At 54.8% G+C, this 26072-nt stretch overlaps 2 protein-coding genes across 9 annotated transcripts in view; one reads left to right on the top strand and one right to left on the bottom strand.

Moving 5' to 3' along the window:
• Positions 1-26072, bottom strand: part of LOC116480610 (carcinoembryonic antigen-related cell adhesion molecule 1-like) — a 1172951-nt gene that overhangs the window by 543834 nt on the left and 603045 nt on the right.
• On the top strand, positions 53-25840 carry LIPE (lipase E, hormone sensitive type). Of its 8 annotated transcripts, none has more exons than XM_032172740.2 (10): positions 57-1238; positions 16603-17138; positions 19115-19205; positions 19316-19461; positions 19646-19831; positions 19969-20263; positions 21049-21276; positions 21881-22057; positions 24257-24705; positions 25235-25840. In XM_032172740.2, exons 1-10 carry the CDS (start codon positions 314-316, stop codon positions 25460-25462), a joined length of 3261 nt encoding a protein of 1086 aa, XP_032028631.1. In that variant the 5' UTR covers positions 57-313; the 3' UTR covers positions 25463-25840. The 8 variants fall into 8 exon arrangements, with proteins under 8 accessions (XP_032028633.1, XP_032028631.1, XP_032028632.1 ...); XM_032172741.2 differs by having other exon boundaries at positions 58-1238; positions 24281-24705; positions 25235-25839; XM_058426534.1 differs by lacking the exon at positions 57-1238 and adding an exon at positions 3607-4048 and having other exon boundaries at positions 24281-24705; positions 25235-25838.

Genomic DNA, 26072 nt, shown 5'->3' on the forward strand with positions numbered 1-26072 from the left:
GCCTTATGAGAAGAAACATTTTAACTGAGTAGTGGGTGGGGTGGGGCCCTATTTATGACACAAGCGAGCAAGCCCCTCCCTTCTTGTAAGAGAGTGCTGGGCACGTAGTCTCCTCCTATTCCTAATCCTCCCACCAAAGAAAGAGGCACAGAGTTCATTACTTAGTGGGGCCAGCTGTGATCGGCCAACTGCCAGACGCCTTAAAAAGGAAGACCAGTGATGCCAGGATGGAGTGAAACCCAAGAGGAAGTGCCATCATGAGGAATCAATGAGAGATCTGTGAAGACAGAGGGCTGAGTGGGAGCCCAGAAGGATGAAACCTGGAAGATCAGTATCTCCCGTGAGGGAAATAACAATGGAGCCCGGTTCTAAGTCAGCATCTAGGCCAGACTGGCAACCTGAGCCACACCAGAGGCCTATAACCCAGCCAGAGCCTGGGCCAGAAAAGACACCCATAGCCCAGCCAGAATCGAAGACTCTGCAGGGATCCAATACCCAACGGGAGCCTGCTTCAAACCAAAGACCCCTCACCCAGCAGGAGACCCCTGCACAACATGATGCTGAATCCCAGAAGGAACCTAGAGCCCAACAAAAATCTGCTTCACAAGAGGAATTTCTTGCCCCACAGAAGCCTGCACCACAGCAATCACCTCACATCCAAAGGGTGCTGCTCACTCAACAGGAAGCTGCCTCCCAGCAGGCACCTGGGCTAGGAAAAGAATCTACAACTCAACAAGAGCCAGCATTGAGACAAAGACATGTAGCCCAGCCAGGGCCTGGGCCAGGAGAGCCACCTCCAGCTCAACAAGAAGCTGAATCAACACCTGCAGCCCAGGCTAAACCTGGAGCCAAAAGGGAGCCATCTGCCCCGACTGAATCTACGTCCCAAGAGACACCTGAACAGTCAGACAAGCAAACAACTCCAGTCCAGGGAGCCAAATCCAAGCAGGGATCTTTGACAGAGCTGGGATTTCTAACAAAACTGCAGGAACTATCCATACAGCGATCAGCCCTAGAGTGGAAGGCACTTTCTGAGTGGGTCACAGATTCCGAGTCAGAATCAGATGTGGGATCATCTTCAGACACAGATTCTCCAGCCACGATGGGTGGAATGGTGGCCCAGGGAGTGAAGCTAGGCTTCAAAAGAAAATCTGGTTATAAAGTGATGTCAGGACACGGTGGGACGTCGCTACATGAGAAAACCAGTGCCCGAAATCACAGACCCTACCAGGATACAGGTGAGTTTGAATCTGGAGGAATTGAAGCCTCTCAGGGCCAGTCATTCATTTACTTAAGAAATACTAAAAACTTACGGTGTATCAGGTTAGCTCTGGTCATCCTTCAACAATCCTGAGGTAAAGATCAACATCCCCAGTATTTAAAAAAAAAAAAAAAAAAAAAAAGGCCGGGCGCAGTGGCTCACGCCTGTAATCCCACCACTTTGGGAGGCCGAGGCAGGTGGATTGCTTGAAGCCAGGAGTTCAAGACCAGCCTAGCCAAGATGGTGAAACACCATCTCTACTAAAAATATAAAAATTAGCCAGGCGTGGTGGCAGGTGCCTGTAATCCCAGCTACTCGGGAGGCTGAGGCACAGAATCGCTTGAACCTGGGAGGCAGAGGTTGTAATGAGCTGAGATCGTGCCACTGCACTCCAGCCTGGGCGACAGAGTAAGACTCCGTCTCAAAAAAAGAAAAAAACGAAGTCTCACTCTATCGCCCAGGCTGGGGTGCACTAGCATGATCATGGCTCACTGCAGCCTCAAACTCCTGGGCTCAAGCGATCCTCCTACCTCAGCCTCCCGAGTAGCTGGGACTACAAGTGCACCACCATGCCCCGCTAATTTTTACATTTTCCGTAGAGATGTGGCCTCGCTATGTTGCCCAGGCTGGTCTCGAACTCCTGGCCCCAAGCAAGCTCTCACCTCAGCCTCCCAAAGTGCTGAGATTACAGGCATGAGCCACCGAGCACCTGGCCAACATCCTCATTTTATAAATGCGGACATGAGGCAGAAAAATAAAGAAGTAAAGGTTCTTGCACAGGGCCATGCAGTTAGGAAGTGGCGAAGTCAGGATTTGAAGCCAGGGTCTTTCTACCCTGGACCAGGCTGCCTCCCTACAGAGGATTTGGGGAAAATCAAATCCCAGAGTGGGAAGGCACTCTGGGCTAGGGACCAGGAGACCAGGAAAGCGGCCCTCTTACCAGTGTTCATTCATCCATCCATAGAAACTGACCGAGCACCAGCTCTGGGGCAGACACGGGCGTAAGTCCCAGCAATACAATACAAAGATGGTACCTTACCCTTCTGGAGTTTCCAGGCAGGCTAGGCAGAACATCGGGGCATCAGCAGTCTCTCAGTTTACCAGGTCTGTCCTCTTCTGCCAGGAAGACACCTGCTCCCTGCCAGGCTGCCTCCATTGGGGACTCAGTCCAGCCAGGCGGAATGGCCTTGCGGGTTGTGTTCTCAGCAAGGAGGAGCCGGGAGGGAGGTGCGGGAGCCGCCAAGGTCTCAGGCAAGGTCAGGGACTGACGGCAGGAAAGTTGGGGGAGCAGCATCAGAGGATAATGGGCCCAAGGCTCTGGGCTCACCGCAGGCACTCCCTCACCTTCTCCGCCTCTTCCCGGGGCCCAGTGCTGCCCCCTGCCTGCTTCACAGGAGCCCCAGGAAGTTCCGATCTTCCTTCTCTAGGCTCAAAACCCCTGCCATGGAGAAGGGGGGAGTGCAAGTTTTATCTACGGAACTGGAGGTTACTTGTTGAAGTCCCCTGATGTGGGAGGAAAAAGCAACGCAGTCCTAATCCTGAAGCTGAGGGCATCTGTGAGGCCCTGGTCCAGAGAGCAGGCAATGGCGGCCCCACCGCCCAGAGGCCAGCCTGTCTCCTTTCTCCCATAGCTGATAAGAGGGTAACGCGTTTCTCAGCGCCGGGACTGGTGGGTATGCTTTGAGAGGGAAGGAGGAGGGGCGGCAGGCAAAGACTGGGATCGAGGCCTGCTCTCCTCAGTGCTGAGGATAGAAAGCTGTTTCTCCAGGCCTCCAGAGCACAGTCTCAAAGGATGCCCGCCACACACCACCACGGCGGGCGAAGTTGCCTCTCAGGCGGTCCAGAAGCAGTTGGCTGTGTGCGTGTGCGCAAGCCTCGAGCCTCCTCTGTTTCCCGCCATTTCTCAGGCATGCGTCGTTCCCTCTACCTCAGCTCTTGGGCCAGCCCGCGGCCTGAAGCTAGTGCGCAGGCCCCGAGCGTTCTCCTACCACCATCCCCCACCCCCATTAGCGGGAGCATGGATTAGGGGGCGGAGACAGAGGGAGAACGATCCCCCAGGAAAAGCGCAATAGGAGAACTAGGAGACAGGAGAGGGAAGGCGGGGCTCCCTCCTCCAACGGCTCTCAGGCACAGCCACGCCTCCAGCGCTGGCGCCCCGCCTCGTCTTTGAGTTGGCAGAGGACCTGGCCCGCCCCCACCCCAGGCAGAGACTCAGAGGCGGCCCACTTTTCCCCTTCAAAAGGCGGGCCGAGCCGCGTTCTAGGGGATCCCTCCCTGGGAAGGTGAGTGGGATGGCGAGACTAAGCCAGCACATGGGAGGCTTCCCAGCACGTGGGAAGATCGGGACTTCCCTGCTGGGGTGCTCCCCGCGGGGCTCCGCACTAGTCCTGCCCGAAGGACGCTTTTCGTCGCCCCTAGGGTTGCCTTTTTGTTGGCCGCGAGCCCTTTAATGCGCAATAGCGGGCGGAGCCAGACCTTAAATTCTGGCGGTTGGGGGCGGAGCACGGCAGCGGAGGGAGACCAGGATTGGTTAGGGAGCTGGACCCAGAGAAGAGCAAGCTCGGGATTGGGTAATAGGGGGGCCCGACGGTAGTGTATAGCGAGGATTGGCCCTCGGGGCAGGGCCTCGCGGCTGGAATTGGCCCCCGCGCGAGGACCGCGGGGAATTGATGGAGTTGGCCGGGGAAACGGAGCCCGCCGAGGCCGCTATGGCCCCGGCCTCGAAGAATGCCAAAGAGGGCTCGAGGAGTCGCGGTCGCCGGCGGTGGCGAAAAGGCAAGGCCAAAGGTGAGCGCCCGGAGACCGGCAGCAGCCCGGAAGGAACCTCGTACATCCTGCGGGGCAGTGGGGACAGCGTGGACTGGCCCACTGCCACAGGGAGTTGGGGGGGTCCGCGGACTGGCCCATTGCCGCTTGCGGGGACAACGGGATGATCCATTGTGAGAAGGGGGTGATGTGAGAGCCGAGAGGCCCACCCTGGTACAGGGACTAGCTGACGCCCGGATCGGCTTGGGAGCAGAGTCCGGAATGCGACCTTCGTGGACCAGAGTTCCCGCTCGGATTCCGTATTCGCTGTGTGACCAAGGGCAACGGCTGCCCTCAGTGTTTCCCACCTGGGGAATGGTTCAAGCGCCGATATTCAGGGCTCCAGCGCTCTTGAGAGGATAAGGGGGAAGGAGGTTAGCAGGTGTTACTCAAAGAGGAAGTCTAGGGGTGAGTCAAGGAGAGGTAGGAGGAAGGGGTACCCATAGTGGAGAGTGCAGCGGGGCCAGTAAAGCTCATCGCAGTCCCGGCCTCCCACCCGGCAAATTAGTCCATCCATCCATCCATCCATTCACTGTCAGTCCACCTGCCTCAGCCGGCTCCACTGGGGCCTAGCCCTGACCCCTACCCTTTCCAGGACAACGGGCCCTGGCTTGGCTTCAGACCTCCACACCTGCCTCAGGAAAAGGGAAGGCCTGATTTCTCTAGGGTGTCACATTATTTTCAGGTCTCAAAAGGCGGAACAAAGGCTGACAGACCAACAGAAATGCTGCAAGCCTCAGGCAGAGGCAGGTCCTCAGTTACAAGGATTTATCAATCAGCATAGGGACCCGTGGGAAGTTCCCATGCAGGAAGGAAACTAACACCACCCCTCAGCCCCAGGGACCCCAAACTCATTGCTTCCCCTGCCGTAGAACACATCATTAGCCCAGAATAGACCTGGAGTTGGCTCCAGAGACACGCAGGCTCAGACAGGCTCAGAGGGCAGACAGACTGGAGCCCAAGGGCACTCGCTGTCACAGCAAGACACTGAGCCTCACACCAGTATAGCATACCCAGAGGCAGTACAGACTGTAGTTAAGAAATGTGGATGTCAGAGATCTGGTTCCTCAGGCTGCGAGCTGTGATGTGCTGGGCAGGAGACTCCCTCTTGCCCTGCCTCAGCTTTCTGAGCTCTAAAATGGGTATGATGATAGGAGTACCTCCTTTTGTGAGGTTAGAATGAGTGTAGAGCGTTTGGCACAGGCACACAGCAAACCCTCAGGAGAAGTGAAGGTTATTGTTACTGTTAGTCCCCACTAGACAGTGAATATCCTAAAAGCAGGGCTGTATCTGCTCTGTTTACCCTGTATTTCCAGAGCCTGGTATGCCAGGCAAATAGGCACTCAAATATTTATTGGATTAATAAGTGAAGGAATGTGTGAACTGTAACAGAGATCATAATAATCACACTTCCCTTAGGGTTGTCATGAGGAGTCAGAATCCAGTTGGGCAGGGCTCCCTGCAGAATGAGCCATTCACAAAGGCTCATTCCTGCAAACTCCAAGATTTGCCTGTCATTTCCTGAAGCCCCGCCCTCGTGCCAGGCTTTAGATAAATTAATCAGACCTCACTCCTGCCTCAAGGGCATCTGGGCTGGCTGGAGCAATCCTCGTCATCAGTTTCATCTTGCCAGTAACTGGATGAGGCTGTTGTCCTTATGATCACCCCATTTCCCAGGTGACGACACTGGGGCTCTGAGGGACCAAGGCCGCCTGGGCTTCCTTACTTGGCCAGTGAGGGCAAAGAGATGGCTGCCTCAGCCTCCTCGGGGCAGGGAGTTTGTGGGCCCACAACTGCTGTGGGCCCAAACTTGATTCTGGGCCCAAGAGGTTCCAGTCACACAGATTCGTTCAGCAGACATTCACTGAACACTGAGCTGTGCCAGGCCCGGGCTCTCAGTAGCAAAAAGGACAGATTCACAGTTGAGCTGGGGACACAGATATTACTCAGATAAGACTATGATTGTAAACTGTGATAAATACAACAGAGAAAAATACCCTGGGAAGATAGAATTGGGAGGCTTCCCAAGGAGGCGATATTGGACCCAAGATGGACAGGCATTAAGTGCTGTGCAGAGGGCAGGCAGGGGAACAAAGAGGACAGGATGGAGAAAGACCCGAGGCTTGAGGAAACACTGAGTTACAGTGCAGAGGGAGCTCAGCCAGGGCCAGGAGGAAGAGGAAACAGGGCAGGCAGTTTAAGAGAGGAGGATGGTAGCTGGGTACAGTGACTCACACCTGTAATCCTGGCACTTTGGGAGGCCAAGGTGGGAGGATCCCTTGAGTCCAGGAGTTTGAGGCCAGTGTGGGCAACATAGTGAGACCCCGTCTCTACCAAAAATACAAACATTAGCCAGGCATGGTGGGGTGTACCTCTAGTCCCAGCTACTTGGGAGGCTGAGGTGGGAGGATCAATTGAGCCCAGGAGGTTGAGGCTGCAGTGAGCTGTGATCACACCACTCTACTCCAGCCTGGGCAACAATGAGACTTTGTCTCAAAAAGAGAGAGAGAGAGGAGGGTGCTACCTGGCTTGGGAGGCCAGGTCCAGGATTGGGGGCTTTATCCTGAAAGCGAGGGAGAGGGTGTGGAAGGGTTGGAAGTGTGTGAAGGATTTGTGTGCTAAAAAGATCCTGTGGCTGCTATGTGGACAACAAATCAAAGAGAACAAAATCAGAAATATATAAAGATCTGTCACAGTCACCCAGATAATGATGCTACAGCCTGGACCAGAGAGGAGGCAGTGGAGGTGGGGAGAAGGGCCAGGTTCTAGAGGCCTTTAGTAGGCAGAGTGGGCAGGACTAGGGGATGGAATGCATGGGAGTTGGGGGGTGGGGAGGTGGCCAGGATGATATCCTGAGTTCCAGCTTGAGCAAATGGGGAGAGGTTTGTTCTCAACACATACACAGAGACCAAGACACGCACAAGCATGTATATCCATTCATACATAAACAAACACGCCCACACAAGCTCACAGGCCAAGAGAACCAGAGACGCAGATACATTCACAGGCATACAAACATTCATACCTTCGAATGTACCAGTGCCGACGGACACAGGCCAGGACACACGCCAGCCATGACACATACCTGCAGAGGTACATATGTACACGTGAACCCCAGACACACTCACACTTGACCAGAAAGCATATACTTTGAAGCACAGACAGAGGGAGAAGCACACAGAAACACAGCAGAGATCAGCAGCCCTGCCCTGGAGCTGCCCCCTGCTGGCCGTGTGACCCCAGGGGGTTATGTCACCTTTCTGTGCCTCACTTTTGTCATCTGCCAAAAGGGATGATAATGGTCCCTCCCTCATGGGTTGTGGGGCAGGTGACATGAGTCACTTCACATAAAACATAAAGAAATCTCATCACCTCCTTTGCGAATGAAAAAAAAAAAAAGAAAAGAAATCCCAGCACTTTGGGAGACCGAGGTAGGAGGATTGCTTGAGCACAGGAGTTCAAGACCAGTCTAGGCAACATAGCTAGACTCGATCCCTATTTTTAAATTAAACACACACACACAGAGAGAGAAAGAGACCAGGCACGCAGAGGCTGTTGGTGCAATGTTTGCTCTTTTATGCAGACACTCGCGGGGATCCAGCCGCTCATTGTCCCCGCCTACATCTGATTCCAGGCTTCCTGGCTTCACAAGCCTTTGCTTCCTCCCAGGCCCCACACCTGGCCCTTCCTCCATCCCCCATCCACCCCCACACCACTTCCTTCCCCACCACCCTCCTTACCCCTGCTCAGTCCCCAGGGTCGGATTCAGCTGTCCAGAAACTCTTTAGGGCAAAGAAAGGTCCAGTGCCCAGTCAGTGGGACACCCCCCAAAGCTAAATCCCCTCTGCCCTACCTCTGCCCTAGTCCTTACCCACAGCCCCAGTGGGCCTGCCCCTGCCCCAGTGCCCTCTGCCAGGGATTCCTGGCGAGTTTCTGGCAACCTTAGCATCCCTTCCTGCCAGCTCCACCCAGCCCAGTCCTCAGGGAGCCGCCTGGAACAGGACAAAGGGCAGAGCTCTGGAGTCCCTAGGGCCTGGGTCCAGCCCCTTCCCCACTCCTTTGTGCAGTCACTTGTTTTGTCGGAAATGTCCCCTCTCCTCATCTTTTTATTTATTTATTTTTTTTGAGACAGAGTTTCTCTCTTGTTGCCTGGGCTGGAGTGCAATGGCGCAATCTTGGCTCACCACAACCTCTGCCTCCCAGGTTCAAGTGATTCTCCTGCCTCAGCCTCCCGAGTAGCTGGGACTACAGGCATGCGCCACCATGCCCAGCTAATTTTGTATTTTTAGTAGAGACAGGGTTTCTCCACGTTGGCCAGGCTGGTCTCGAACTCCCGGCTTCAGATGATCCACCCGCCTCAGCCTCCCAAAGTGCTGGGATTACAGGTGTGAGCCACCACGCCCGGCCCCCACTCCTCATCTTAAAAGATCCCTACCGGCATGGATGCTACCACTTTACCAAGGGGCGACAGTGCACCAGGCACTGCCCAAAGGCTGAATAAAACAGGCAAAAGTCCCTGCCCTCAGGGAGTTTACAGTCTAGTAGGGGAATCAGAGAGCAAACAATAAAAATTCAGGCATGATATTTGGGGTTCAGTTCCAGACCACTTGATAATGCGAGTCACACAAATTTGTTGGTTTCCCAGTGCATAAAAAAGTTATGTTTACACTATCCTATAGTCTATTAAAGTGTACAACAGCATATGTCTAAAAATACTATGTACATATTTTAATTTTTTTTTCTATAGAGACGGAATCTCACTATGTTGCTCAGGCTAGTCTCGAACTCCTAGCCTCAAGTGAGCCTCCTGCCTTGACCTCCCAAAGTGCCAGGATTACAAACATGAGCTACCACACCTGGCCTCTTACTATGCTAATGATCATCTCAGCCTTCAGCAAATCCTCATCTTTTTGCTGGTGGAGGGTCTTGCCCCAGTGGTGGTGGCTGCTGACTTACGAGGGTGGTGATTGTGGAAGGTGGCTGTAGCAGTTTCTTAAAATAAGGTAACAATGAAGTTTTCTGCTTCGATTAACTCACAAAACAGTTCCCTGTAACATGTGATGCTGTTTGATACCATTTGGCCCACAGTAGAACTTTCAAAATTGGGGTCAGGCCAGGCACGGTGGCTCACGCCTATAATCCCAGCACTTTGGGAGGCCAAGGTGGGAAAATCACCCAAGGTCAGGAGTTTGAGGCCAGCCTGGCCAACATGGTAAAACCCCATCTTTACTAAAAATACTAAAATTAGCCAGGCGTGGTGGCAGGCACCTGTAGTCCCAGCTACTCAGGAGGCTGAGGCAGGAGAATCACTTAAACTTGGGAGGCAGAGGTTGCAGTGAGCTGAGATCGCACCATTGCACTCCAGCCTGGGCAACAAGAGGGAAACTTGTCTCAAAAAAAAAAAAAAAATGGGGGTCAGTCCTGTCAAAGCCTGCTGGTACTTTATCAGCCAAGTCTATGTTATAGTCTAAATCCTTTGTTGCCATTGTTCCTGCTATCAAATGTATTTCTTTTTTTTTTTTTTTTTTTTTTTTTAGAGGGGGAGGGTCTCACTATCTTACCGAGGTTGATCTCAAACTGGCCTCAAGCTATCTTCCTGCCTCGGCCTCCCAAAGTGCTGCGATTACAAGTATGAGCCACTGCACCCAGCCTACAAAATGTATTTCTAAATGTATTTCTATTTTTTTATTATTTAATAAGACTTACAGCTGGGCATGGTGGCACATGCCTGTAATCCCAGCTATTCAAGAGGCTGAGGCAGGATGATCACTTGAGGTCCAGTGTTCAAGACCAGCCTAGGCAACACAGCCCTGTCTCTTAAAAAATACAAAAAATTAGCCAGATGCAGTGATTCTCACCTGTAATCCCAGCTACTCAAGAGGCCAAGGCAGGAGGATCTCTTGAGGCCTAGAATTCAAAACCAGCCTAGGCAATATAGCAAGATTCTGTCTCTAAAAACCTGGAAAAAAAAATGAACCAGGCATGGTGGTGCCCTCAGGAGGCTGAAGTAGGAGGATCACTTGAGCCCAAAAGTTCAAGGCTGCAGGGAGGTATGATCACGCCACTGCACTCCAGCCAGGCGACGCAGCAAGAATCCATCTCTAAAACTAAAAATTTAAAAAATAATAATAACAAATAATAAGACTTAAAAGTTGAAATTGGCCTGGCGCAGTGGATCACGCCTGTAATCCCAGCACTTTGGGAGGCCGAGGCAGGTGGATCACAAGGTCAGGAGATCGAGACCATCCTAGCTAACATGGTGAAACCCCGTCTCTACTAAAAATACAAAAAATTAGCCGGGCGTGGTGGCGAGCGCCTGTAGTCCCAGCTACTCAGGAGGCTGAGGCAGGAGAATGTCGTGAACCCAGGAGGTGGAGCTTGCAGTGAGCTGAGATAGCACCACTGCACTCCAGCCTAGGCGACAGAGCAAGACTCCGTCTCAAGAAAATATAATAATAATAACAAATAATAAGACTTAAAAGTTGAAATTACTCCTTGGCTGGTGGGCTGCAGAACAGATGATGTGTTAGGGGGCATGAAAACAACATTAATCTACTCCACCAGGGCCCTTTGGTAACCACGTGCATTGTCATTGAGAAATATTTTGTTTTTTTCTGTGCAGTCCGTCTCAACAGTGGGCTTGAAATATTCAGTAAACCATGCTATAAACAGACGTGCTGTCATCCAGGCTTTGTTCCATTTAAGAGCATAGGCAGAGTACATTTGGCGTAATCCTGAGGGCCCTAGCATTGCTGGAATGATAAATGAACACCGGCATCAACTGAGTCACCAGCTGCATTAGCCCCTAACAAGGGGGTCAGCCTGGCCTTGAAGCTTTGGTGCCCAGGCACTGACCTCCCCTCCAGCTAGAAAAGTCCTAGATGGCGTCTTCTTCCAATACGTGGTGGTTTTATCTACACTGAAAATATGTTGCTTAATGTAGCCGTCTTCATCAATGATCTTAGCTAGATCTTCTGCATAACCTGCTGCGGCTCCTCCAGCAGCGCTTGCTACATCACCTTGCACTTTTTTTTTTTTTTTTGAGACAAAGTTTCACTCTTGTTGCTCAGGCTGGAGTGCAATAGCGGGATCTCGGGATCTCGGCTCACCTCAACCTCCGCCTCCCAGGTTCAAGTGATTCTCCTGCCTCAGCCTCCCAAGTAGCTGGGATTACAGGCATGCGCCACCATGCCCAGCTTCTTTTTTGTATTTTAAATTGAGATGGGGTTTCTCTATGTTGGTCAGGCTGGTCTCAAACTCCCAACCTCAGGTGATCCACCTGCCTCAGCCTCCCAAAGTGCTGGGATTACAGGCGTGAGCCACGGTGCCCGGCCATCACCCTGCACTTTTATGTTACAGAGATGCCTTCTTTCCTTAAACCTCATGAATCCACCTCTGCTAGCTTCCAACCTTTTTTCTGCAGCTTCCTCACCTCTCTCACCCTTCAAAGAATTGAAGAGGGATAGGGCTTTGCTTGGGATTAGGCTTTGGCTTAAGGAAATGTGGCTGGTTTGACCTTCTATCCAGACCACTCAAACTTTGTCCATATCCACAATAAGCCTAGTTCACTTTCTTTTTTTTTTTTTTTTTTCAGACCGAGTCTCACTCTGTCACCCAGGCTGGAGTGCAGTGGCGTGATCTCGGCTCACTGCAAGCTCCACCTCCCAGGTTCACACCATTCTCCTGCCTCAGCCTCCCTAGTAGCTGGGACTACAGGCACCCACCACCACGCCCGGCTGATTTTTTGTATTTTTAGTAGAGCTGGGGTTTCACCATGTTAGCCAGGATGGTCCCGATCTCCTGATCTCGTGATCCGCCCACCTCGGCCTCCCAAAGTGCTGGGATTACAGGCATGAGCCACCGTGCCCGGCCAAGGTTGGTTCACTTTCTTATCATTCATGTGTTCACTGGAGTAGCACTTTTAATTACTTTCATGAATTTTTCCTTTGCATTCACAGCTTAGCTAACTGGCAGAAGAGGCCTAGTTTTTAGCCTGTTTCAGCACTGGACATGCCTTCGTCACGAAGCTTAATCACTTCTAGCTTTTGATTTAAAGTGAGAGACATAAGACTCTTCTTTCACTTGAACACTTCGAGGTCATTGTAGGGTTGTTAATTGGCCTGATTTCTATTTTATTTTATTCTATTTTTCATTTCATTTCACTTATTTGAGACAGACTCTTGCTCTGTTGCCCAGCCTGGAGTATAATGGTGTGATCTTGGCTCACTACAACCTCCACCTCCCGGGTTCAAGCGATTCTCCTGCCTCAGCCTCCCAAGTAGCTGGGATTACAAGCACACACCACCATGCCGGGCTAATTTTTTATTTTTAGTAGAGATGGGGTTTCACCAGTCTCAACCTCCTGACCTCAAGCGATCCACCTGCCTCAGCCTCCCAAAGTGCTGGGATTACAGGCATTAGCCACCGTGCCCGGCCTCAATATTGTATGTCTTAGGGAATATGGAGGCTCAAGAAGAGAGATGGGGAAAATGGCTGGTCAGTGGAGCAGTCAGAATACACAAGGCATTAATCGGTAAAGTTCACCCTCTTACATGGACATGGTTGGTGGTGCCCCCAATTACAACAGTTAACACCAGAGATCATTGATCACAGTTCATCATAACAAATATAATAATAATGAAAAAGTGTGAAACACTGTGAAAATTACCAGAATGTGACACAGAGACACGAAGTGAGCACCTGCTGTCGGAAAAATGGTGCCAACAGACTTGTTTGACACAGGGTTGCCACAAACCTTCAATTTGTAAAAAATGCAGTATGTGCAAGGCACAGTGAAGCAAGGTATTCCCGTAGTAAACTGTATAGTATGCTAGATGGTGACAAGTGCCACAGAGAAAAATCACCCAATACACCATCTCAGGAAGGCCGAGTGAGCCCACAAAGCAAACCACATGCAGAACATGCCGGCCATGGTCCCACTTATAAATTCTGTCTCCCACCCTGAGCCGGCAGAACGGCCAAGTGCAGTTTCCAGATGAGGAAAACAGACTCATCCAGGGTCGCCAGCAAGTGCTTGGGCCATCTTTCTTTCCTTTTCTTCTTTTCTTTCTTTCTTCCTTCCTTCCTTCCTTCCTTCCTTCCTTCTTTCTTTCTTTCCTTTCTTTCCTTCCCCAGGCTGGAGTACAGTGGCGTGATCTCGGCTCACTGCAACCTCCGCCTCCTGGGTTCAAGTGATTCTCCTGTCTCAGCCTCCCAATGGACTACAGGCATCCGCCACCATACCGCTAATTTTTGTATTTTTAGTAGAGATGGGGTTTCACCATGTTGGCCAGGATGGTCTCGATCTCCTGACCTCGTGATCCACCCACCTCGGCCTCCCAACGTGCTGGGATTATAGGCATGAGCCACCGTGCCTGGCCCACATCGTCCCATTTTCACAGCTGCAAGCCTAACACTGCCTCCTGAGGCCTCTGTCTATCCATCTGTCTGCCAGCCCTGGGGAGGGGCCATCCTCTCCTGAGCTAACTAGCCCCTCTGCCCTCACTCTGCCTCTTCATGCCTTCCTTCCTGCTTCAGATATCCACTGAGCACCTGCTATGTGCCAGGTCCCATGATAGGCCCCAGGGCCACCTGGGGGATGACAGTCCGGGACAGAAGATTCACTTCCGGCCAAGCAAATGACCCTGAGGCCTCAGAGCCCCTCAGTCACACAGGCCCCTTCCAAGGCCCTAATCTGTTTTGTTTTGTTTTGTTTTAAGACAGTCTAGCTCTGTCACCCAGGCTGGAGTGCAGTGGCACGATCTTGGCTCAGTGCAAGCTCCGTCTCTCAGGTTCACGCCATTCTCCTGCCTCCGCCTCCCGAGTAGCTAGGACTACAGATGCCTGCCACCACGCCTGGCTAAATTTTTTGTATTTTTAGTAGAGACGGGGTTTCACTGTGTTAGCCAGGATGGTCTCGATCTGCTGACCTCATGATCCGCCCGTCTTGGCCTCCCAAAATGCTGGGATTACAGGCGTGAGCCACCGCACCTGGCCCAAGGCCCTAATCTTGTATTTGTAATTCTGTATTTCTTCTTCCTAAAGGGCCACACCCCTGTACCTTATAAGTTTCATGGCTCCATAAAACCTAGTACTGTCCTGGGGGAGATGAACAAACATGTAAACAAATTATAAAGTGTCAAATGGCAGGATGGTACAGAACTAAGTATCATGGTAGAAAATAATGGGGGCGTGCATATCTTAGATGGGGAGAAGCAACTGGGGAGTACCTCTTGGAAGTGACAAGCTGAGGCCAGACAAGGAAATCTGTGGAATGACACGGGTGAATGACATGGGTGAAGCATCTCTCTGAGCCTCTGTTTCCCTATGTGTGAGGTGGGGATGACAGTCACAGCAGGGTGGGCTGAGAGGGGTAAGTGGCAGATCCAGGGTACCCAGTGTGGTCACACCACCCAGTAGGACCGGCAGGCAGCTCAGGCCGCTAGCTGAGCCTGGCACTGCCCTTAATCGGCTTTTGTCCTTCCAGGAGGGACAGGCAGGGCTGGCTACCTCCTCTCTCCCCCCAACAGCTGGGGCTGGCTGTGCCAGGGCCAGACTAGGAGGCGGGAGCTGAGATCACTGGGCCTTTGGCTCCCTGAGTCCTCTCTGGGGACAGAGAGGGCAGCCTGACTGGGTGAGAGGGGACAGTTTGTTCAGGACTGGGGCTGGGACTCCTGGGTCCTAAAGGATGAAGGGGCTGGGGGCCTGGACTCCTGGGTCTGAGGGAGGAGGGGCTGTGGGTGTGGACTCCTGGGTTCTAAGGCAGAGGAGCCTGTAACAGGACTACCAGTTGAGCTGAGTCTGGGAGCAGGTGGGGGGCAGGGCAGGGAGCTGAGCCCTCTACTCTGTTTACAGCACGTGGTCCTCACTGATCTTTCTGGGTGGGAGGTGGCTTGTGCGGCTACACCCTGGGCAGGCCAGCCCCGCCCCTGGGTTTATTGCCCCAGGCTGCTACTGGCACAAGCCACAGACCAGCAGTCCCAGCCCAGGGAAGCTCGGAAGATGCCTAGGAGGGGTGAGTGTCCAGCCAGCTGAGAGACAGGAATGGCCGCTGCCAGGCCCCAGGACCTAGAAGGGAAAGGAAATACCTTCTTCTAGGGGAACAGGCAAGGTGCTGGGTTTTGGGAGGGAAGTCCCTGGAGCAGATGGTAGCATTCCACCAAGGGCAGCTTGTTCAGGACCTGGGTGACGGGGCATCCAAGAAACAGGGCGGCCTGAATGGCTGGGAAAGGATCTCAGAAGGAAGATCCTTGGGGACCAGGAAGTGTAGAGAGTCAGATGTAGTCCAGGGCGAGTTTTGAGATGTGGCTTCCAGAGTCCTAGCGGGGAGCCCCACATAAGTGAGGCTGTGGACCCAGAGAGCTGGGTTTACAAAAGCTCTGCCACTTGCAATGCAACTTTAACCTCTTCACTTAAAACCTAAGCCTCAGTTTCCTCTCCTGTAAAATAGGGATGCTGGCAATAATAGAGATTTGAACCCAGGTGGTGTGGGTCCCAGAGGGTTAGCACGCTAAAGCAGCAAACACAAAGAAAGCTCTCAGCACGGGACCTGCACGGATATGCTCAAGGTCGACACCAGTGATGAGTATCGCTGTTCCAGGCAAGAGAGCAGGGCTGGCCGTGCAACCCAGGACCAGTGGACAAGCCTGAAGGCCAGGGGACCCCGCTGTGGGAGAAGCAAGACTGAGTTTTGGGGATCTCACAGAGAAACAGGGAGGGAACTGGGATTTGGAGGGGGTTCCACAGCCAGACTTGAAGGACGAGGAATGACTCTTCAGTGAAGTCTAGAATTGTGAACTCCTGAGTTCAAGGAGAGCTGCGCTTGGGGACCAGGGTCCCGAGAGATGGGAATGGCAGGGCTAGGGCTGAACTCTCCCAAATGTTGTTGGAGGGGAAGGGCCTGTGGGTAGCACTTGGGGCCTAAGAAGGAAAGATGGGATGGGGGACCCGGACTCTTAGGTCCTGAGAATGGGGACCAACTGGAGGTCTAGACTTCTTGGAATCTAGGAGAAGGAGTCTTGGGCCCCAGGAGAGTTCATGGAGACAGGTGACTGGACTCTTGGGTTCCTGGAAGGAAGAAAGAAGGACCGGCAGCCTCCTGGATCATAGGAGAGATGAATGAGTTAGGGAAGCAGAGTCATGTGGGCTCAGGGAATGTCTGGATTCAGGAGGCCAGGGCAGCAAGTTTCTGAGTCCCAAAGAGGTGATAGCAGGGGCTCCTGGGTCCTGAAGAAGAAGGGTTTGGGGCTTGGACTCCTGGATCTGAGGGAGGAGGGAGCTGAGGGCCCAAACTCCTGGCTCTTGAGGAGGGACAAAGGCACTGGGAACTGGGGCCCCAAACTTCTGATTCCTAGAGACAAGAGGGTGACCTCTTATGTCTAAGGGAGGAGGAACCTGGGGTCCTGGGCCCCTGGAACTGAAAGAAGACAGCACTGAGTTCTGAAGGAGGAGCGGGTAAGCTATGGTCCAGACTCCTGGGCCCCAGCTGAGCAAGGCTTGATCAGCCCCGCCTAACAGGCCTCCCCCCCTGCCCACAGCCTCGAGGCTCATCCACAACATGGACCTGCGCACAATGACACAGTCGCTGGTGACTCTGGCAGAGGACAACATAGCCTTCTTCTCCAGCCAGGGTCCTGGGGAAACGGCCCAGCGGCTGTCAGGCGTTTTTGCTGGTGTGCGAGAGCAGGCGCTGGGGCTGGAGCCCGCCCTAGGCCGCCTGCTGGGCGTGGCGCACCTCTTTGACCTGGACCCAGAGACACCGGCCAATGGGTACCGCAGCCTGGTGCACACAGCCCGCTGCTGCCTGGCGCACCTCCTGCACAAATCCCGCTATGTGGCCTCCAACCGCTGCAGCATCTTCTTCCGCACTAGCCACAACCTGGCCGAGCTGGAGGCCTACCTAGCTGCCCTCACCCAGCTCCGCGCTCTAGTCTACTACGCCCAGCGCCTGCTGGTTACCAATCAGCCGGGGGTGCTCTTCTTTGAGGGCGACGAGGGACTCACCGCCGACTTCCTCCGGGAGTATGTCACGCTGCATAAGGGATGCTTCTATGGCCGCTGCCTGGGCTTCCAGGTGAGCCCCCTGCCCCCTGCCCCTCTGGGCCCACAATGAAGGCACCTGGTAGCCCCTGGCCTGGCCTATAGTATGGTAAAGTAACCAGTGGTCAGCATTATCGGACTCAGCAAACAGCAGGTACAGAAAGGGGAAGTTGGCTGGAGCTCAGACAGAGCTGCACCAGGGGTCTCAAACTCATGGTCCCTAGGTCATATCTGCCGAGTAGTAAGAAATGCAACTTGTAGAGCTTTTTTCACCAGGGTATCCACTACTCTCTATTGTCCTACACGCAGGAGATGCATTCACTCTTTGTTACCTGTCTGGCCCCTGAAGTCACTTGAGTTTGAGAACCCTCAGGGAGGGATCTGGAGCCATGTGACCCTGTAGTCCTTCTGGCCCTCTCTGGGCCTCCCCACACCTCAGCCTCCCCCTCCCACCCCACGTCTCCAGGCTTCCCTGCGGGCTAGCCTATCCTCAGCAACCCAGCCCAGGCATTCCTGGAAACCTCCCCTCACCAGGGCTGAACCCATAAGTATTGATCAGCCCAGCTGGGGCCAGCCAGCTCCTCCCTGTGTCCCAGCCGTGACCCTAGAGTCATGAGAAAGAGATCCCGGGGCTGCCCGAACCAGCATCCCAGCCACAATAGCCAGGCACTCAGGTGCCCTCTGGCCTACTGGGCACCCAGCCAGGGGCAGGGCCCAGCTCTGCCTTGGTGCAGGGCAGTCTCCCCTTTAAAATGTCAGTCCCCGGGAGGGCAGAGGCCTCCCCTGACTTGGTCACTGCTCCAGCTCGGTGTCTAGCATGCAGCAGGACCTTGGCCAGTATAGAGTGAACAGAAGAACCCACCAATCCCTTGCCTTGGCCTCCTGTGGCTCCATTTCTTCTAATCCTGTGTCCCCATTGTCTTGTCTTTTTTTTTTTTTTTTTTCGTTTAGTAGAGATGGGGTTTCGCCATGTTGGCCAGGCTGGTCTCAAACTCCTGACCTCAAGTGATCCGCCCACCTTGGCCTCCCAAAGTGCTGGGTTTACAGGCATGAGCCACCGCGCCCGGACCCCACTGTCTTTCCTTAACTGCGTGTCTGCTCTGTCAGACGCTGTCTCCCCCTCCCCCTGTGGTGGCCGGCTGGTCCCATGTCTAGGCCTCAGTCTCCCTCTCTGGCTGTCCTTTTGCCTCAGGTCCCTGTGCCTCGGGGGCTGTCTCTGGCTATCTCCCTGTTCCTGTCTTCCAGTTGCCTCCTCTCCCCATCCATCCTCTCTCTGACTTTCAGGAAGTCCCTGCACCATCCTACTCCCCACCACACAGCCTACCAGTGGCACCACCCCGCACTGAGAATGAAATCCAAATTCCTCTGCCCAGGCCCTATATGAGCCCCCTTTGCCTCTCTAACGTCACTGCCTGCCCCTCTCCCCACTGCTCACTCTGCTTCAGCCACACTAGCCCCCTGGGTCTCACTACCCAGGTCAAGCACCAAGCATGAGTTCACCTTTTTTTTCTGAGACAGAGTCTCACTCTGTCGCCCAGGCTGGAGTGCAGTGGTGTGATCTCCACTCACTGCAACCTCCGCCTCCCGGGTTCAAGCAATTCTCCTGCCTCAGCCTCCTATGAGCTCATCTTTAAGCCCTCACGCTCTCTGTGCCTTGTGCAGGGAACACCCTCCCCTCGCTTCAGTCAGATCTCTCCTCCGAGACCCGCTAAGTAGCCTGACCCGTAGTCATCACTCGTGTCCTCTCCACCTACTGCCTTTTTTTTTTCAAGCCATTCGTCATTCCTTGTCATGATACTGCGCATGGCTTTGCTTACATGCTGATCATTTGTTTTCCCTTTGAGAACATCAGGTCCGTGAACCAGGCGAGAGCTATGCCCAGCACACAGTAGGAGCTCATGAAACGTTTACTGAATGAATGTGTCTTCCCCGCACATTCCTGCGCCTCGCTCCTGCCCTGTCCCCATCCCTCTCTTGAGCGGTGGGTGACGCAGCCGCGTCTCTCCACAGTTCACACCTGCCATCCGGCCATTCCTGCAGACCATCTCCATTGGGCTGGTGTCCTTCGGGGAGCACTACAAACGCAACGAGACAGGCCTCAGTGAGTCCCGGCCGGGTTCTACTTGCAGCCTACTCTCCTGGCCCTCCTCCCCACTCCTGCCCAAGCAGCCTGACCCAGTGGGGCTCCCTGACACCCCTTCCGACCCCCAGGTGTGGCCGCCAGCTCTCTCTTCACCAGCGGCCGCTTTGCCATCGACCCTGAGCTGCGTGGGGCTGAGTTTGAGCGGATCATACAGAACCTGGATGTGCACTTCTGGAAAGCCTTCTGGAACATCACCGAGATGGAAGTGCTATCGGTGAGGGCCTGTTACAGATGGGGACACTGAGGCCCAGAAAGTCATCTGAGGCCACAGTAGGTCTCTGTGGGGCTCCAGGCCCAGGGATGGCACACAAGGGCAAAGACTGGGGATCAGAGGGAGAGGTGAAGGGCACCCCTGTAGGCAGACCCTCCCCAGCACCCCTTCTGTCCCCTCCCTCCAGTCTCTGGCCAACATGGCATCGGCCACCGTGAGGGTAAGCCGCCTGCTCAGCCTGCCACCCGAAGCCTTTGAGATGCCGCTGACTGCCAACCCCACGCTCACGGTCACCATCTCACCCCCACTGGCCCACACGGGCCCTGGGCCCGTCCTCGTCAGGCTCATCTCCTACGACCTGCGTGAAGGACAGGTAGGGTTCCAGCCTCAGTCAGGGACAGGGACAGACCCGAGAAGCGTGGGCAGCCCCCACCTTGGCATCCCCGTGGACGGGTGCAGCCCTGGCCAGTTCTCCCCAACCTCACACACCGTCTCCCTCCTCACCCCCAGGACAGTGAGGAGCTCAGCAGCCTGGTAAAGTCCAACGGCCAACGGAGCCTGGAGCTGTGGCCGCGCCCCCAGCAGGCACCCCGCTCGCGGTCCCTGATAGTGCACTTCCACGGCGGTGGCTTCGTGGCCCAGACCTCCAAATCCCACGAGCCCTACCTCAAGAGCTGGGCCCAGGAGCTGGGCGCCCCCATCGTCTCCATCGACTACTCCCTGGCCCCCGAGGCCCCCTTCCCCCGTGCACTGGAGGAGTGCTTCTTCGCCTACTGCTGGGCCATCAAGCACTGCACCCTCCTTGGTGAGCCTTAGGCCCCAACGGCCACCTGCGCCTGCTCCCATCCCACCCAGCCTGCTTTAAGCTCCTCCAGCCTCAGCCTCACCCTCTGCCTTTCTCTTCCCCCGACACCTCCCAGCTCCTGCTCACCCAGGTCCTGCCTAGTCTTCCGCCTCAGCCACTTTATCCTCTGTCCTCGACTGTGGCACCCAGACTCTCCATCTCCTCCACTTCCACTTCTCACCCACCATCCTGTCTCCTCGGGCCTCTGTCTTCCCCCTCTGATAGCTCCAGGCCCTGCTCTCCTGTCCTGCCAGGCTCCTGGCCCACAGTCCAGCTTCTCTGACCTCCCTCTTCAAAGATCAGCATCTTGGGAGGACACTGAGGCACAGAGCAGTGTGTGGCCATGCCCCAGGGCACAGAGCCTGCAGCCCAGCCCCTCTGTGCTGAGCCTGAACCCTGACCTTCCATTCCCACCCTTTGAGGCCCCCCTCCAGCAACAGGCCTGAGCTCAGCTCCCCTTTCCCACCACCTGCCCTCCCTGCTCCCAACCTCCAGCCCCGACAGACTTTCCCAGTCCTTCCCTGGGCCTCTCCAGGTCCTGAGTCATCCTGACCCTCTGTCTACCATGTGAGCCCAAATCTGTGCCTTAGTCTGCCAGTCTCTAAAACTGCAGTCTGCTAGGCCTTGGAGTGCCCCACACCCCACCTTGGAGAGCCCAGTTCTCCCCGCTTGAGTTCCTCCCTGCCCTCCCTCCCCAGGCCCCTGCCCTTGCCAGGTTGCCACCAACCACCCCTCTCCCAAACCAGGCTCAACAGGGGAACGAATCTGCCTTGCGGGGGACAGTGCAGGTGGGAACCTCTGCTTCACCGTGGCTCTTCGGGCAGCAGCCTACGGGGTGCGGGTGCCAGATGGCATCATGGCAGCCTACCCGGCCACAATGCTGCAGCCTGCCGCCTCTCCCTCCCGTCTGCTGAGCCTCATGGACCCCCTGCTGCCCCTCAGTGTGCTCTCCAAGTGTGTCAGCGCCTATGCTGGTGAGGCCCACACCCTCAGCAGGGAAAAAGGACTGCAGGGATGTCTGAGTCCTGCAGGGACGGGCTGGGGACTGGGACTCCTGTGACTGAGGAAGGAGAGGCCAGGCAGAGGAATCTAAGACTCCTTGTCCCTTTTTTTTTTTTTCCTGTGTATGTGTGTGTGTGTGTGTGTGTGTGTGTGTGTGTGTGTGAGAGAGAGAGAGAGAGACAGACATAAGGTGTCATGTCGCTCAGCCTGAGTGCAGTGGCTCAAACACACCTCACTGCAGCCTCGACCTCCCAGGCTGAAGCAATCATCCTGCCTCAGCTTCCCAAGTAGCTGGAACTACAGGTGTGCACCACCACGACCACGCCCAGCTAATTTTTGTGTTTTTTGCTATGTTGCCCAGGCAGGTCTTGAACTCCTGGGCTCAAGCCATCCTCTCGCCTTGGCCTCCCAAAGTACTGGGACTACAGGCATGAGCCACTGTGCCCAGCCTCCTTATCCCTTTTGAAGCGATTGGATATTCTTGGGTCCCTGGGACCACAGATGCCTGAAATTCTGGGCATTAAGACTGGGCCCAGAAAGGGGAAAACAACTCAGATACCCGCATATACTCTGCAGGTGCAAAGACAGAGGACCACTCCAACTCAGACCAGAAAGCCCTCGGCATGATGGGGCTGGTGCGGCGGGACACAGCCCTACTCCTCCGAGACTTCCGCCTGGGTGCCTCCTCGTGGCTCAACTCCTTCCTGGAGTTAAGTGGACGCAAGTCCCAGAAGATGTCGGAGCCCATAGCAGGTGAGTGATTCACTCCCGTCACATGCCCAGCAAGGGTGAGCAGGAGGGACAGTCTAGCACAGCAAAAGTCCCAGGGAAGATGCTGGGCATGGTGGTTCAGACCTGCAATCCCAGCATTTTGGGAGGCTGAGGTGGGCAGATCACTTGAGGTCAGGGGTTCAAGATCAGCCTGGTCAACATGACGAAACCCTGTCTCTAGTAAAAGTACAAAGAAATTAGCCAGGTGTGGTGGTGCACGCCTGTAATCCCAGCACTTTGGGAGGCCAAGGTGGGCAGATCACTTGAGGTTAGGAGTTCGAGACCAGCCTGGCCAACACGGCAAAACCCCTTCTCTACAAAAAAATACAAAAATTAGCAGGGTGTGGTGGCATACACCTGTAGTCCCAGCTACCGGAGAGGCTGAAGCATGAGAATCGCTTGAACCTGGGTAGCAGAGGTTGCAGTGAGCCAAGACAGAGCCTCTGTACTCCAGCCTGGGTGACAGAGCGATACCTTGTCTCAAAAAAAAAAAAAACTAAAAAAAAGAGTACCCTTACTGGGCTGTGCTGAGGTCTGCCTCCAACCATTTGGGTCAAGTGGCCAGTATAATACGTGGCACCCAGTAGGTGCTATTAGAAGATGCCAGCACCCCTGGTGTGCCCATTCTGTTCCAGTGACCCTCTGGGCCACAAAGCACTTAAATAGTTATTCTCACATTGTTTTGCACCTCGCCTTCGTAGATTTATAAAGACAAGTAAGGCTGGGTGTGGTGGCTCACGCCCATAATCCCAACACTTTGGGAAGCCGAGGCAGGCGGATCACTTGAGGTCAGGGTTGGAGACCAGCTTGGCCAACATAGTGAAACCCCATCTCTATTAAAAATACAAAAATGGGCCAGGCATGGTGGCATGCACCTGTAATCCCAGCTACTCAGGAGGCTGAGGCAGGAGAATCACTTGAACCCAAGAGACGAGGTTGCAGTGAGCCGAGATCACGCCACTGCACTCGAGCCTGGGTAACAGAGTGAGACTGTCTCAAAAAAAAAAAAAAAAATACAAAAAGTAACTGGGCATGGTGGCACGCCTGTAATCCCAGCTACTCGGGAGGCTGTGGCAGGAGAATTGCTTGAACCTGGGAGGCGGAGGTTGCAGTGAGCCGAGATCGCACCACTGCGCTCCAGCCTGGGTGACAGAGCAAGACTCCATCTCAAAAATAAAAATAAAAATAAAGTGAAAAACTAAAACTGTAGCATCTTGGCCCTCATGGTAGGCAGTGTGGGTCTGATAGAATGAACAGAGCTGAGGCCAAGCTGGGCACGCCAGGTGGGCTGGAAGTGTATCTTTAGCATCGTTTGGGCACTTGCTTGCCTGGTCACGTGAAGGGATAAAACTGAAGAACACAAAGGAAATTTAGGGAAGCAGATCCGTGTGGCTACAGGTGCCAGACCCCTAGAAATGTGAGACACCCTGGAGACTTGTTAGCTCCCTGTGAACAGAGCCTCCCTTCAAGCCACTGGGCCTGCTTACTATTCAAATCATTTTGATCCATTTTCACCTTGTGGTAAGTGTAATCCCAGCACTATGGGAGGCCGAGGCGAGCAGATCACTTGAGGCCAGGAATTCGAGAACAGCCTGGCCAACATGGCAAAACCCCATCTCTGCTAAAAAAACACAAAAATTACCCGGGCATGGTGGCACATGCCTATAGTCCCAGCTACTCGGGAAGCTGAGGCACAAGAATCACTTGAACCTGGGAGGTAGAGGTTGCAGTGAGCCATGTTCTCGCCACTGCACTCCAGCCTGGGTGACAGAGCGAGACTTTGTCTCAAATATATATATATATATATTATGATCCCCAGTGGGTAGCGGTACCTAATCCCACATCTTATCCCACTGAGTCCTGCCACCTATGAACCAAGGACTATTTTCATTTCCTTGATCTAGAAGAAAAAATAGGTTCCTAGAGGTAAACTGCACCTAATCTTCCCAGACAGACACACACACACACACACACACACACACACACACACACACACCCTTCACTAGGACACACAGCCCCACTGCCAAGACCCCCACCATGACTACCTGGGGCATCTGGAACTCCACCCATCCCCTAGGCAAGAGTCTGGGGAAACACAGCCTTTCACAGCGCTCCACAGGCGACTGCCCTTCCCATGGCATTCCCTGCCAGCCATACATACACCTAAACTAACGGAGCCAGGCCTATCTGCTCCCCTTCTCTCAGAGCCGATGCGCCGCAGTGTGTCTGAAGCAGCGCTGGCCCAGCCCCAGGGCCCACTGGGCACGGATTCCCTCAGGAACCTGACCCTGAGGGACTTAAGCCTGAGGGGAAACTCCGAGACGTCGTCGGACACCCCAGAGATGTCACTATCAGCTGAGACACTTGGCCCCTCCACACCCTCCGATGTCAACTTCTTATTACCACCTGAGGATGCAGGGGAAGAGGCTGAGGCCAAAAATGAGCTGAGCCCCATGGACAGAGGCCTGGGCGTCCATGCCGCCTTCCCCGAGGGTTTCCACCCCCGACGCTCCAGCCAGGGTGCCACACAGATGCCCCTCTACTCCTCGCCCATAGTCAAGAACCCCTTCATGTCGCCGCTGCTGGCACCCGACAGCATGCTCAAGAGCCTGCCACCTGTGCACATCGTGGTGAGCGCCAGAGGGGGCCGGTACAGGTGCATTTAGAGAGGAGCGGGGCACCCAGGGAGGAGCGGGACCGGGCACGGGTGCACCTGGGAAAGAGAGCTCCGGAGTGGGGAGAAAGGGACAGGCTGTCCCCAGAGGAGAACAATGCCCCGAACGAACGGGAGGAGGACAGGAGTCAGGGCTGCCTCCGTTTTACTTTGCAATTTTGAGTACCAAGAGACAGGATCAGTGGGGCAGCCCCTTGGGCTTGGAGAATCAAGAGAAAAAAAGGTGGGTTTGGCGGGGTGGGGAGGGAGAGGCTGGAGAGAGGCCAGGGATCGCAGTTAAAGTCATTCTCCCATCCTTCCCACAACTCCCCCCCATTCCCTCCATTCTCTCCCCAACTCCTCACCCACCGTCTCCTGCCTCCGTCCACTCCTGTCTGTATCCATATTTCCCGCTCCCTTTGTTCATCAAACCCCTCCTCGCTGTACCCGACCCCGGTCTGTCGGTCCTCCACCCTCTCTCCACGTCCGTCCCCGTTGTCCCGTAGGCGTGCGCGCTGGACCCCATGCTGGATGACTCGGTCATGCTCGCGCGGCGACTGCGCAACCTGGGCCAGCCGGTGACGCTGCGCGTGGTGGAGGACCTGCCGCACGGCTTCCTGACCCTGGCGGCGCTGTGCCGCGAGACGCGCCAGGCCGCAGAGCTGTGCGTGGAGCGCATCCGCCTCGTCCTCACTCCGCCCGCCGGGCCCGCGCCCGCCCCGCCGCCGGTGTGAGCCGCCCGCCGGAGCCGGGCCGCGCGGGGAGACGGGGGCTGCGGGGGGCGACACTAAAAGCCTGTTGTTCCCATCTGCGCTGGCCTCCGTCATGAATGCGTTCCGGGCCGGGCAGAAGGGGACGCGGGCTGTGCCTTACTTAAGTCGGGGGTGGCAAGGGGGCGGGGCGGGGGCCCGGGCCCGAAAGCTGAGACCCCCGCCACGGGGAGGGGGACGCGCACACACACCGGTCACCGAGACGGCTGGACCTGCACGCCACCGCTGCCTTTTGCTGCTGCTGCTGCTGCGACCGCCGCAGGGACGGGGACTGGCCCTCCCTTGCAGGTCGGTTGGTTGGTTTGTTTCTTGTAAATAAAAGTATTTAATTAGTTTGGCCTCTCTCAAATACGGTGGGGTGTTTGCCCACCAGGGGGCAGCCTCGGACTCAAGCGGCTGGGAACTAAGAAACCTGGAATGAGGGGTATGGGGGCCTGGATTTTGGGGACCAGAAGGGAGTGGACTCCTTGGTAACCCAGACCCACCTCCCCTCGGACTTCATCCAGGTACACTGCCAGGAGATGCTGGGTCCTCAGCTCCTCCCCTTGAAAACCTTCGGTTAGCTGGACTCACC

The sequence above is a fragment of the Hylobates moloch genome, unplaced genomic scaffold, assembly GCF_009828535.3.
Source record: "Hylobates moloch isolate HMO894 unplaced genomic scaffold, HMol_V3 SCAFFOLD_13, whole genome shotgun sequence".
In the NCBI taxonomy this organism is placed as follows: Eukaryota; Metazoa; Chordata; class Mammalia; order Primates; family Hylobatidae; genus Hylobates; species Hylobates moloch.